The sequence below is a fragment of the Poecilia mexicana genome, unplaced genomic scaffold, assembly GCF_051168715.1.
Source record: "Poecilia mexicana isolate PSO_F unplaced genomic scaffold, ASM5116871v1 scaffold_10, whole genome shotgun sequence".
Classification (NCBI taxonomy): domain Eukaryota; kingdom Metazoa; phylum Chordata; class Actinopteri; order Cyprinodontiformes; family Poeciliidae; genus Poecilia; species Poecilia mexicana.
Window position 1 is genome coordinate 25875172 of NW_028263379.1, and position 14230 is coordinate 25889401.

The window sequence follows — 14230 nt, forward strand, 5'->3', positions numbered from 1 at the left end:
AGAACACCTTGTCTGATTTTTATTTTATTTTTTTTACTTTTTCCTGAGTATATCATTTTCCCAAGCTACTCACAATGACTACTTACTTCTAAAATGATTGATATTTTCAAAGATCAGAACGAGGACAGTGGATAGTCCCACTTTTAAGCTAACCCTGGAAATCCAAAAAGAAGACAAAGCTGCCCTTTTCTCCAGTGTTGGCAGTTTTTCTGTGTGTATGTTGATGTGTGTGTGTGTGTGTGTGTGTGTGTGTCTGTTCTGTGTGTCTGTTCAACATCAGTGAAGCTACGCTTCCACTTACAAAATAGCATCTTTCTCAGTATGTGAATACTTTTCTGTCTTGGAGACATAGTATTGTGGTGATGTCATAGCACTCGGAGCAGATAGGGGATCTGAATTATACTGACTCCTCTGTTGGGCCTTTGTCTGGCAGCGTCTGACTCAAGCCCCCTATGCCACCCCAGACTTGAATAAATCAGAGTGGGGAAAAAAAAAGAGAAAAATGGGGCCAAAGCCGAGGGAGTGAAGGGAGCCGAAGCAGACAGACGTCGCCTCATATTGATCAACTTTTTGACCTTTTAGCCTTCGGCCATATTGAGAAAATGCCCAGATGCAATTATCGCCACCTGTTCAGTGTGACTATTCTGCTATCAGACTACTTTGAAGCATCTGTCTGTTCTCTTCTTTTTCCCAATGTTGGGGGGCCGGAAACGAGGGAATTTCCCTGGATGGATTGCCAGTGGGTCACCATAGTAACACAAAGACAGACATGTTTGATGTCCAGCTGTTGATTTCTGTCATTTCATCAGATTTGATATGTTGGATAAAGAGTAAAGTTTTATCCAGAGTTTCTTACACTTTCACGTAGTTTTAAATGGACATTGCCTTTCCTGTACCATGTGGTGCTGCTTAGCCTTGGTTGTGTCTCCCAACTTGAAGAAAATGTGTGCTAATGCAAAATAACAAGCTAGAAGTAAAAGCAGGTCTGATTTAGCTTGTAGAATTTTCCTAATGCCCCTATTTAGTCGTTTAACTCTTAAAACCGACTGCACAGGTGCTGTTATACTTATGTTACACTTAATAGTTGTTCCTGGTGCAGGTGATTTGCAACATATGGTAGACATGCTACACTCAGCATTTCTTTCCTCCTATAGAGTGGGCATTGCTGCTCACAGGGCAAATATGAGCGAATGATGATAAAAGAAGAGTTGGGAAGGAAGAACATTTCCAAAACTACCCTGTTTCACTTCACGTGCTTTCAATTAGTTTTTGAAGTTTATGAGACACTTGCGATAAGTACGTGCCCTTTGGATCTTTCAGCTGTGCAGATGCCTTTGCAAGTGAACCTGCTAACAGATGATTCCCGTTGTTTTGCCAAGAACCATTTGCAAGGCATAAACTGGCTACAGAGAGCCTCAAACTGACCGAATCTGACCCCCCTACCCCCTTTCTACATGGTATCAACTCCTGACAGCCATTGTTCACGGATCTGTCTGGAGGCTTGACTTTCAAAAATGTATCATAAGCTGTGTGCATTTTATTTAGTTGATCAAGTAAAACTCGCAAACAGTTCCAAGTGCAGCTAAAACACTAATGATTAGATTGTGGTATATCTAAATTAAGTTTATGAAGCCAGAGAACAAGTTTCATGATTTGTTTATTTTGCACATGGGTAACTGGAATCACCAATTATGTCTTGAGCCAAATTATCATATGACTCTTGACTTAATTTAAATGAAACGTCCTACCCTATACACAGTGAAGCTCTTTGGTAATTAGTAACTTTCTACTCTGAACTCATAGAATGAATGAAAGTCAATGTAAAGTCCTAATATGGGTAAAAATACAAACGTGTGTGTGTAGCTCATTCTCAACATCAAATGGCTAAAGGCTGTCCTTCCAAGGAAAATAATGATTAAGCAGTTGAGTGCCCAAGCCAATAACTCTTCCACATCATCATCACATAAATCTTCCTGTTAGCTATGATACTTTCTAAAGTTTTTTTTTTTTTTTTGTCTCTGGTATGACGCTCAATAGAGTTTTCCCAATTAAATATAGAGAGAAGTGTATTAAGCCAAAAGGTTGTCCTACAAAGTGACTGGAAGTTAGCTGAATATCACAGTTGACCAATTATTAGCAATGATGATTCAACGCCAATCTAACCCTTGTTCGAACCTCAAACAGATTAAAACTGCGGTAAGGGTAAGTAATTGTGCGGCGGAATGCAGGCCGTTTGCATGCAGGATCTTGATAAATGAAAAGGCATTTCAGGGTATGAAATCTGCTGAATTGTCAGTTTGTAGGTTTGAGCATAGCATCTGGCTGCTGGTTTCCAAAAAAAAAAAAAAACATCCAGACTAGAGTAACTCAGACTGCATTCTTGGGCATCTTCCAACATGACAGCATTTTGTGTGTTTGTTCACTTGTATGGGGTCTTTTCTGTATTTTATGATATCCTGAAGCATCTTTCGTAGTTCAATAAAAACAGCAGGGAGAGAGAGGTTGTTTTTTCCCTCTGCAGCTCTTCCAGACAAAATAAGCTTTTCCACATGGTCTCCTCTATCCCTGCGCCAGATTTGTAGTCTGCATTTGGTGTAGTATGTTGATCCTAACATGTTTGTCTAAGATTCCTGGCCATATGAAGAACGCAGCTGCCAAACTATGAGAAAGTAGTTTTCACCCTCGAGGGGGTCAACCTGTATTTGCTCTGTGAAAACTGAGCTTCATTACAATGTCCTCTCTTTGAAATACAGCTCTTAGCATAACTCAGTCAATGCTATCTAATGTCAGGATCTAAGCAGCGCAATGAGAACGGGGTCACCAGAGACCGTGAAGTTAAAGTGGCATTGGGTCAGCTGACAGGAAGAGGAAACAGAAGGCCGGGGTTGATAGGTGATGTCATTGGTAGAAGCAGGAAGTGCATCTCTATAGGGGGCACATGGGGCAACCCCATAAGGTTGGCTGATGTAGGAGAGGGAAAGTATTTTCTTGGCAGCGAACAGAATGAGAGTCGTCTTCAAAGACTCTTCTAAGCAACAATGGGCTCAACATTATAGCTCTGTCAGGTGATTTTCATATACCAGAAAAACAAACTTGCATTGTGATTATTTTTGACTTTGGTTCCTCTCGCAGGATTGTTTCCCAGTGTTTATCCACATCATGTTTTTTTCAAGGATTTGAAATCCTTGAAAAAACATGATGTGGATTAAGCTTGAAGCTTCATTTTCAGACATCAAATTAAGAAATTGAGCTTTCTCGACATCTTTATAGTTGGAAACATCACCAGCAATGACAATAAAGGGTTCACTGAAACTTGCCTTTACAGCTTTAAAAAAAAAAAAAAAAAAATCTGAAACTAGTTATAAATACAACATTAAAGTACTGTAATCATTGAATTTAAAACATCATGTTAAGATTATGGTGTTTTATTAAATGCAGTTAAAAGGTGTTTAATTCAGTTCAGAATAACAAAACTGTACCAGTCCACGACAAATTTCAGCTGGTTGCAAAACAAATTGGTACTGTTAATTTTCAGTTACATTTGATTATTGTGATGGAAATATCAAATATTTGTCATTTCCATGAAAACTTCCAAGTCTTGTGACTGTTACTTTAGTAGTTTTGTTCTTTTTATAAATGCTTTCTTAAAGTAGAAGTTCGACCTCACTGTGTGACCTTGTTATGGTCGCACTTTCAAAGTGATCATGTGAAGAAATGTCTTCCTATTTATTCCTATTGAGATGTTTTACTTTATTTTTAACTTTTTAGAATGCAGCATGAAAATATAGGAAACAAAAAGGGGCAAAGAGATGTACAACATTTAAAGAATCGAAGACAGAAGGTGTTTATCATGCAGCGAAGAAACGAATGTGCTCATTACCACAAGACGTTGTGTGCTAGTAATTATCAGCCAGTTTTGGAAGACATTATGTCATGAAAAATTATATATGAGTGTGAAATGGTTCATTCTGGGGGTATGGTTGTGGTTGGGATTTTCTCAGTGTTGAAATATTAATACGGAATCATTCAGCTTTTGGCTGGGTGAGCTGAAATTTGTGACTGAACTTGCACAACACTGGAAATGAGAGGGATGGATTATGGCATAAGCAGGGGATTGGAATTTGAGATCGCTCTTGGAATGTGGGGTTATTTTCTTGTAGTATTGGATTCCTTTAATTTAGTTTTCCCTACAAAAATAAGAGAGTCAATGTTTTCCTTCACTTTCATTTGCTGCTCGTCTACAGAGACTCTTAGCTTAGTTTTGAAAAAGACCAATGCTGGCAATAGAGCATCTCCATTTCAATGTTTGGGTGATATGTTCCACGAGTGTAATTTCATAAGAAGATCATAGACTCGGATTGAATGACACATTATATGTATGAATTGTGTACAATTGCATAAATCGTAACAAATAAAAACGCCATATCTGCAGATCTGCTTCTTCTCCAGTTGATGACGTAAATTGCCAAGAAAAATGACGGTCAAGTCATAGTTGCAGTCATTATATTGATATGCATTATCTTTCCAATGAAGCTTCACTGTCTGTGTTTACTTGTGGACTCCGGAGTTATCAGACCTGTAAATGCCCGGACATGTTGACAACCGGCAGAGGAGAGGAGAAAACGTCACCCTCGGGAAATGTCTGGAATCTTAGGAGAACACTAGAAGGGCATTTCATCAAGATAGATAAAAGGCTATTAAGAGGAGAAATGGTTGGCACATGTCTTGATGCAATTAAAAACTTTAAGTATGTATGGTTTACCTCATTTTTCTTTGCAAGGTGTCTGCATTCACCTCACTAATCTGTATATGATCAAAGAGTGCGATAAGGTTGTGGTTTATAAACTAAGAGTTTGGATTTCCTTAAATAGTTTTTGCTATCCTGCAGGCATTGTCTACAACCACACAATGCCTTGCAAAAGTATACTTTTCATCATTTTGTTGAATTAAAAATAAAACTTTAGCATAATTAAAATTTGACATAGAACTGCCAAAACCTGAAAAGAGAAAGTAAATATGAGACAGCCTGCTCCAGTCAGATGATACTAAAATTGAATTATTTTTTTTTGCATCATGCAGATTGCTGTGTGGTGCAAAAATTACATCCTTATTGAAAATGGCTGTGGTAGCATCGTTCTGTCGGGATGGTTTCCTACGGCAGCGACAGGGAAGCCAATCGGGGTTGAAAGGAGCCCTGACTGTTCCTGAATGGAACAAAATACTTTCCTGAAAGAAAACCTGTTGGATGCAGCAAAAGACCACAGACTGGGACGAAAAACTCATCCTCCAGCAGGACAATTGCCCAAAACATACAGCCGGAGCTACAGTGATGTAGTTTATATTAAAGCATTTTCATGTGGTGTGAAGAAATCCAGAATTTCTAAAAATTAAATCTTCATAAACGGCGAACTTATGCCGTCTGGTTTGAACAACCAGGATCAAAAACTAAGAGTACTCTTGGCAAAACTTTAAAATTGATATTGACAGACGTTTGCCATCCATTCTGACTGAGCTTGTGCTATTTTGCAGAAAGGACTGGGGAAGAGCAATGACAAACCTAGAAGAGACATGCCACCTTAAATGTGGTGTCTGTGTACATGTTCAGACCCCGCTCTTCAGATTATTTTTTTTGTAAAAGAAATTCTAATGATTTTCCTTTAAACTTTTCCATCTTGCAATACTTTCTTTCAGTCTTTCACAAAACATATCCCAGTAAAATAGAAGTTATTGGTTGCGACGTGACAAAATGTGAAAAAGTTCAAGGGTTAGAAATAATGTTGCACGGCACTGGACATACTCCAGCTGCACGGTGGTATTTAGTAAAACCTCATGCAATTTTCAAGCTGTTTCTGTCCCTCATACAAAAAAAAATCCTCCCATGTCTCACTTAACCTGAGATAATATTATGCTTGCTCTAGGAAAAAAAAAGTAGCAGAGTAATGTTTTTCAGCTGACAAAGAGACTCCCACACATTATTTTTCTGGACACCACAAGATTGTCAACCTGCTGAGTTCTTTCATGCCTGGTCAGATTTGGAAGAGTCTGTGTGTGCAACATTTCCAAAGACAATAGGAAAGAAAGAGGTGTTGAGAAAGACCTAGATGGCACCGTCTTTAAATGTTCCCACAGCAGCTTGCCTTAGAGAACCTGTAGTTCTGCTTTTACATTTTGTTATACATGTGGTACTTAAGAAACATTTGAGGTCACCCCAAACCTCTGGGGGTGTGAGATAAAAGGGTGTGTGTGTTACAGCTGAGTGTGAGCTGCAGTCCTCCTGCTGTCCTGTTGGCCGACGTGTGATCACAGTTTCACTCTTGAGGTCAGAGTTCACATCGAGTCACAGAAAGCAGTGGTTTGTCAGGCCGTGACCGAGTGTTGCAGGGTGTGTCTGTTGGATTTGTCACAGCCAGGGCCGATTTTATAAAAAAAAAAAAAAAAAAAAAAGTTGGGAAACGCTATATGCCTCTGGGAAGTTCTGGCTTTTGTACAATTTAATTTTTGGAAACGGTCCAGCATCACTCAAAGTACGCAACTCCCACATTGATCCAAAAAAATTTCTCTCTTTTTTTTAGTTGTTTGTTTTTGTTTGCTTCTATGTAGACTTTCAACAACATGGCTACATAAAGACCCAGAAAAGCCAGCAACCTGTTTAAAAGAACACAAATTATTTCATTGTGGTGGAATATAGACATATGGAGAGTTGAAAGCAGGAGATGAATAATACTAATAAATGAACTTAACAGAGACCCTAGTTTCTGGTCAAGGTTCTTAACAGCATTAACGAACTAAAGCAGAAGTAATTTACTCTTGCCTTTTTCTTTAGCATCACTTAGCAGGTGTACAGTTAGCATTAGTAACTCTAAACATCAGTTTCTGCGTGCAGTTCCAAGGTGTTGAAGGAAATTTGATTTAGTTTTAAGATTTAACTGCTGCGGTTTTCTTTTGTCCACCTGAAGAGGTTTCACTTCAGGTCAGCCCAGTTTTATTGGAGGTTACTCTGTCTAGCCGTGGTTTAGCTTGGCTTTAGTTTTATCACTGTGCTCTTCCTCTGTTTCTCAAGTTTTATTGCTTGAATGAAACTTTATTAAAGCGGATCAAAAACAACTTAGAAGATGCTAAGCTTAAACCAATAGGAGGATCCTGTTCATGTTTGATGCGTCTCTCAGTTTTGAAACCGTTCCTACATCAGTCGTAGGACTGAAAACAAAAGAGCCTACAGTTCTAAGAGACAGATTTAACTATGTTGAGGGCTGTTTGTGTAGTTTTAGTGGCTGAGTGTGCGATTGAGGGCGGCATGCTGCGTCATGTTCGGGGCACTTGAATCTGCCTCAGGGCAACAAGTCATCCACGTGGAACTCTCGAAGGTCTACCTACGCTATGCAGAAACAGCTAAACGCTGTCATGTTTAGTTTAAAGCGACCAACGTTCATGTTTTCAGATGTAGGGCATTTACTGTCAAAGTGAGTGCTGTTGGAGTTACTTTAATTCAGAGTGGCAGTAACCAGGATATCTGTAGGCTCTTCTGAACTTTCTCGAGTGGTTGGCATTTTGTTTGGATGGCCGGACAGCCATGCTTCGGTTTCAGGTGAAAGAATGTGGAGGAATAAAGAATGTGGGTTAGCTATTAGCCGGCATGTGTGTTTACACAGCAAGCCTTTCCCAGGTGCTATACAATCCCCAGGATTACAGTGGAGGGCAATCCAGCACGCTTACACACACATGCACACACACACACTGCACCACAATCTCCCTACCCCCCAAAAGGAAAAAAAAAAAAGAGGAGGGTAGACAGAGGGAGGTGGAGAGAGATAACAGATCAGATGGAGGAAGGGAGAGGTAAAGGGAGTGTGAATTCAGCCGACTCGAGCTAACCTCCAAATACAAAGGCTTCACAGAACTGAGTGAAGCTGGAAATCTCTTACCGGACGGTGGAATATCTTGTTTTATTCCTGCAGCTATTTTGTGTATAAGGGAGCTAGTTTGCTTCCTTCTTAATCTTGCAGAATGGTGGGTCTCTCATCCATTGCTGTTGAGGGTAAGTTTTTTTGTTACATGTTACTATTTGGCTCATAATTACCATTCCAGGTATATACAGTAAAATGTCAGGATTATAGTTTTGAATAGAGAAGTTTATTTTAATTCCCAAGTTCCATTGTGTATACCTTAAAAAAACAAAACAAAAAAACTCATCGCTTTGCTTGAAAACTCATAGAGTAAGTGATTTAAACGTACTAGTGAAGCCGCATGTGTGTAAAACCAGGTGGGTGAAACGTTACTGTTTTAATCCACTAAAGCCTCTATGTGGGTGTGAACTGATGCAGGCAGCGATGTTGTGAAACTGAGCTGATGCTAAATCGCTGAAATCTGTGACTTTTGACTCACTGTGACCGTGTTTGTGTTTGCTTTGCATGCCACGGAACGTTGTCTCAGCATGAGGGAGATCTTTTAGCATAACAGGGGAGAAGCGAGAAGAAAAAAAAAAATATATATATCTACGTGCACCCAGTTGAGGTCACATTATTCGTTTCATCAGAGTTTGTCGGACATGTTAGCACAGGTGCTGAACTCCCGTTGCCACCCCACGCCCCCACTCAACCTCCTTCCCCTGCAGAGTTTAAACAAAAAAAGGGAAAAAAAAAAACTCCAATTGGAAGCTCCTTTTAAAGGCCTGCTCTGTAGTGTTAGACAAACCATTCTCTGACTTACAAAAGTGTGCTAGCTCACACAAATACCATGTACTATTAACAAGCTGAGGAATGTTACTGGTGTTTTACAGCAGTTATAAGGCAATTGAAAAGGGCTGTATATTTGTTTGCAGAGCTTTGAAAAACTTTTCAAATTCATGCATTTTCTTTCTTTTTTTCTAGTTGCTTAAACAATCAAAGTCCCTTTGACAAACAACAAAACTTCAACTCTTTTTAATCCCCTGCAGAGCTTCAGACTGTACTGTGACTCGGTGCTAAGCTCACTTTTTTTCCCCTAATTTTATATTTCTACTTTTAGTTTGTTCTCGCAAATAAGAATTTGAGTTCCAATGATAAATAATAATAAAACAACCCCAGAAGGTTTAATTACAATTTCAGAAGCCAGAGCTCCACAACTAACCGTAAATTCAGACTGTATATGGATGCTGTATATGAACACATTTTTAAGTTGCAGAATTAAATTATTTGCTTATTAAATAAATATCACACCTAGTAGTGTATAATCTATCTCTGATCTTATCCTTTTATTAAATACATGAAATATGTTCGGATCCAATTATATTTGCCAATGGTTGTTCATAGAAGCATAAGAAGATTTGGTAGCATTACACTGTATTTTATTAGAAACATATTTCTTGCTAAAGTGAATCCTGGCTTGCTGTGCGGTATCCAGTTGCTGACCGTATGATGTAAATTTCTAATATTGTTTTGAGACCTGGGTCTGCTGATGCAATCTGCAGTCTTGATACCTTGAATCTTTGTTTGAGACTCTTATTTTGAAATAAAAAAGGAAGTGGTTTTTCTGACAGTAGACAAAAAAGACTTCCTGTCGACGTCAAGCTAGGTGACACACAGTTATGCTGGCTTCCAGTTTCACTCGGAACTGGGGACATTTCGACTTCCCCCATCTGCCGACTAACCCCCAGTTAAGACTTGCAAGGTAGAGTTTGTGTTTCAATATGGCTGCTATTCACATCAACAGATGTGGCGGAAACATGCTTTTTTTTTTTTTTACAAGGCACACGTGTAAGAGTGCGTCTTAAAATCAATATTGCTTTTAGTGCCTGAAACTGCAAAGACAACAAACTAAAAGTAGCGTTTGCTTATGGAAAGTAAAGTTTTAAATGATATTTGTTGCGCTCTAGTTACCTTCCCCAGGTAACTAGAGCGCAACAAATGTATCGAGGATGGCCTATCGCCTTTTGGCGATCGTTTAGCTGGTTTGAGTATTTGGTGGACAAAAGAAACACTGGCAGACAGACTGACTGATTGGCAGGATATGAACGAATTGTAAGCGTCCTCATTTGCTTCGTGTCCATCTATTAGATATTGGACTGCATCTGATGAATGTAAAATTTAAATAAGCTTGACTGACTGAATCTGGATTTGTTTTGTTCTACACTGAATGGAGATTATGTAAACAGTAGTTTAAGAGTTAGGAGAAATTTAAATGATTCCTAAAAGCAGGGGAAGGGGAGTATTTATAGTGTTTTTTTTTTTTGTTTGTTTTGTTTTTTTTTGGCACTGTAGAATCAGACCAGGATAAATACCACAGTATGGATTACTCCAACCAGGATGAGAATAGTTCACACTGACGACAGATTCTTAAAAACACAACTTGAGATTTATGAAACACTTTAAGATGATACTTCACTGCAGAGCATCTTGTCAATTGATGAATGTCATCTTTGACAAACATTAAACATGTTGTTGATACACCTACGCAGGTCAGATCATTGTTTTGTTTGAAAACTTGATTCTTCTGAAAATTACTCCAAAATTTGATTGATTTGTTGCATCAGCTGGTGACTAAACATGCAGATTTTTAAACAGAAATAACACAGTATTGTTGTTTTTATGTCTGTCTCTATTCCCCCAGTGGACATAATTATTCCTACAAACCCTGCTAAAATTTCATGTGCCCCTTGTGTAATCATTATCATATCGTCTTCTCTCCTGCCTTGGAAATATCTTTAAATTAAATTATATATTAAATGGGAACTTATTTTATCCAGTTGTTAACATGACGGGGGTTTTCCGACTTCCATCTGGAACAGGATAAACACTAAGATCAGAGTTCTGACTTTTCAGGTTAAAGTAGCTGCAGCAAGATTATGCATTTTGAACCAATAAACCGTTGTTGCAAATATTTAAAGGATTATATTATGCTACAGATGAATTGGAACCCACGAGTTTGGGTTTGACTCTCATGACGTAACCGGCATTGTAGAGGTGGTCTTCAGCACCCCACATGCCAGATACTACAAAATAATTAATCTTTGCTCATTTTGGCACAATTGCATAGGCCCCCTAATCCTCAAATTGAATAATCAGCTTTCTAAAGCACAGGTCCAAATGAAGCAGTGAAGTAGATTTATGACTGCGAGCTCCAGTTTTGTGCCAACACCCCTGGAAAGCACTGCTTTGATTTCAGTGTTGTTTGATTTAGTGCTGAGTGGTGTATATTTCAGTTTCTCCGCGCAGCAAGTGAGTCATGCTGTGGAAGAGGTTTTGTCTTTCGCCCGGCTAGGGGAAGTCCAGTGCTGAAGCCAGGATCTAAACAGCTGTAGCAGCTGGCAGGGGGACAATATTCACCAGGCCAAGACATCCCACTCAAAGCAAGCTTCCTCTGCCTCCATGAGCTTCACTTCCTTATTTCCCCTGGGTGAATGGGATCTTAATGAGGAGACATTCCTCGTCGCTGCGTGAATTAATTCCTCGTGCCCAGTTCTCGGAGAGTTTATTACAATGGAAGGAAACTACTCTAAGGTGGAAAGCAGCGTCTTTAAACGGAAACAGACAAACAAGACATGCCGGCTGTAGATGTTGACTGTGGCCGTGGCAGAGCATTGTTAAGCCCATAGGAAGACCCGCCTCAGGAAACTATGTCTGTTTTTAGGGAGTGGGACTTTGAAACGAAGGACGTGCACCGCTGCCAAACAGTAAATATATCTCCCAACTAATAAAAAATGGCAGCTTGTCAGTCGTGATTACATGCAGTGTTACTCTGTCACAGCTAAACATCGGAGAGTCCAAAATTATGCCAGAATGCATCTGTATACTTTGTACGCACACACACACACACACACACACACACACACACACACACACACACACACACACACACACACACACACACACATAAAATGGGGGCAGGAATGCTTTTCCCAAAGTTGCAGACCAGAGTTCACACTGACACACCTTATTAAATACACAGCTGAAGCCTGCCTGTGTTTTTTCTATCTGTGTGTATGTTAGTTTGGGTGTGCATTTGTGTTGTTCAATGTAACGTTTCTTCTTCTTGGTGTACGGCCGCCCATTGAACAAAGAGCTTTCTGGCTCAGCGGCTGTCCCGTGTCTGACCCCAGCGAGATGCACGCTTCAGTGGGCCTAACTCGACTGGACTGAAAATTAGGCAATTTTGAGTAAGTGAGTGAGAGAATAATATGCAAGGAGTGGGGAAGTCGGCGAAGGTGGTGTTGTAGGCAAGCGACGGCTCGTGTCTTGCAATGGTTTGAAGAGTAAAGAAGCATAGAAATGTGCGCGGGTGTGCAAGGACTGGCAAAACGGAAGGAGGAGACAATCTGTAGGTCCTTCTTGGTGGTGCTTCCCTGTGGTTTAAGATAAGATAAAGCAGAATGTGAACCACATGCAGCAGGTTGTGAAACCTTTTCCCAGAACATCCAGCAGCTGAGGGTTAGCAGGGCAGCTTATTTAAGTTTAAGTCTGAAAACAGAGAGGGAACCGGCCCCCAGCTTTCAGGTCAACACATGATGTGAGTCACATCCCTTTAATCCGAGTCTTCGTGGGTTACAGAACCAGGAAAGCCTTGTAAAATCCCCAAGTATTACAGGTTACTGTGAGGAAATATTTGTTTTCATAAAAGAAAGGACAGTATTTTTGTTGCCAGTCTCTCCTTTTATTGACCTGCATGTCAGACTCTTTTGTCCAGACCGAAAAACTGTTGAACCGCTTATTTCATTTCGTACCAAATCAAAATGGACTTCCATCGTCTTTAACAACTCTAATTTTGATCAAATTCACTATGTAATTGCTATTTCATGGGCCTTAACCATCATAATGGTTGGTTTGGGGTGGATATTTGAAGAGAAGCAGATGATTACTTACAAAGGAAGCAAAAGTTGGAGGGTGAAGAACGGAGCATTTCCAAAGTATAGATTCCTGCAAAATTTCAGATTAGATATGAAATAAAAGCCTTGACTTTGTGTTATACAGATACTTTGGAGGAAAAAGGTTTTCATGTTGTTCAGCATGTGCCTAACATTTGAAGATCATTGGTGGTACACTGCCTCTTACCTCCATCCTCTGTCTCGGCAATCCCTGTTTTCTCTGTAAGGAACAGTCCAGTGCAAAATAAACTTTTTCTTCAGGTTCAAAAAACAGTACTTAAATAAATCACTACGACAGTTTCGAGATTGGAGATCTTCAAGAGAGCAAAAGCCAAGTCTAGTCTTGGATCTCCTTGCTACTAGCTGTTAGCTTTAGCCTTTTGGGTGTACAATATAAATATAATGTGAGATTATTCAGTATAGGATATTATCTGCGTGTAGCCCATCAGTTTCACTTCAAAAATCCCAAACTCTCCGTTTAAGAGAGAAAATGCCAAACAACTTAAGATCCACTCATTGTCTGAGTTAATTACCAATTAGCATTGCTTCCTGTCTCTGAAGCCCCCCGTCTGTTTAGTCTGGTCTGACTCTGAGGGAGTCTCTGTGCCGAGACCGCTGATGTATATTGACACTCTGTAAAGCATTGCAACATAAAACTAAAGAGGAGAGAAAGCCCCCAACGAAATCCTGTGGGTTTGTTTAGACTTGTCCATCTGATCTTTGCCCTCTCTGCTCCTGAACTGATGTCTCGCCCGCCATGACCTTTCACTCCGTCCTTGTGCAGCAGTGGAGGTGCTGGTTAAGGAGCTGGGTGTGCTGCTGAAGATGCTGGACCAAGAGAACCTCAGCATGTCGACCCAGGAGAAGAAAACCTCAGTGAGGAACCTCTTACAGCAGATCCAAACTTCAGGTCAGAGAGGAGAAGACACAGATAAATGGGGTCAATGAAAGTGTGGGATGTTGGCATGTTGTTTTGTATTTTATCTGCATATTGGTGAAAAACTAAACAGATTTTAAGTATCTTGGTATATGTTGTAGGCAAAACGGATTTTTTAATTAAATCTCAAATGTTGTTGAGTGATAAACATGTTTAAAAATGTGAGAATCCTATATGGGATTCTCTTTCCATTTGCTTTTTTTTGTTTAAGTCACGTGTCTGCTCTCATTGTTTGGTGAATCGACAATGAATGTTTTTTGTTGATTCTGTCGTCTAGAGTCGGGACCAGACTACATCTACGTCAACTCTTCCGTGTACAAAAACGGGACGAGTTTTGTGGAGTCTTTGTTTGAGAAATTTGGTGAGTCATACACATCCGTGTATTTGAGATGCTCCTGATGTCTGGTATGATTTTTTTTTTTTTTTTTTACTTTTTTTTTGAGTTTGAATGTAAATGT

The 14230-nt window shown here is 39.7% G+C and overlaps 1 protein-coding gene across 5 annotated transcripts in view; it reads left to right on the plus strand.

Annotated features, from left to right (window-relative positions):
- The window catches only part of afap1l1a (actin filament associated protein 1 like 1a), a 30952-nt gene that overhangs the window by 6743 nt on the left and 9979 nt on the right, over positions 1 to 14230 (plus strand). Inside the window, exons 1-3 of one of the 5 annotated variants that reach the window (XM_015009033.2) lie at positions 7808 to 8035; positions 13620 to 13745; positions 14050 to 14133. In XM_015009033.2, the coding sequence (XP_014864519.2) occupies positions 8005 to 8035; positions 13620 to 13745; positions 14050 to 14133 (241 nt within the window). In that variant the 5' untranslated portion in view covers positions 7808 to 8004. Of the gene's footprint in view, positions 1 to 7807; positions 8036 to 9543; positions 9646 to 13619; positions 13746 to 14049; positions 14134 to 14230 lie in introns of those variants that run through there. The other 4 variants (XM_015009034.2, XM_015009036.2, XM_088009734.1 and 1 more) reach the window with 4 other exon arrangements.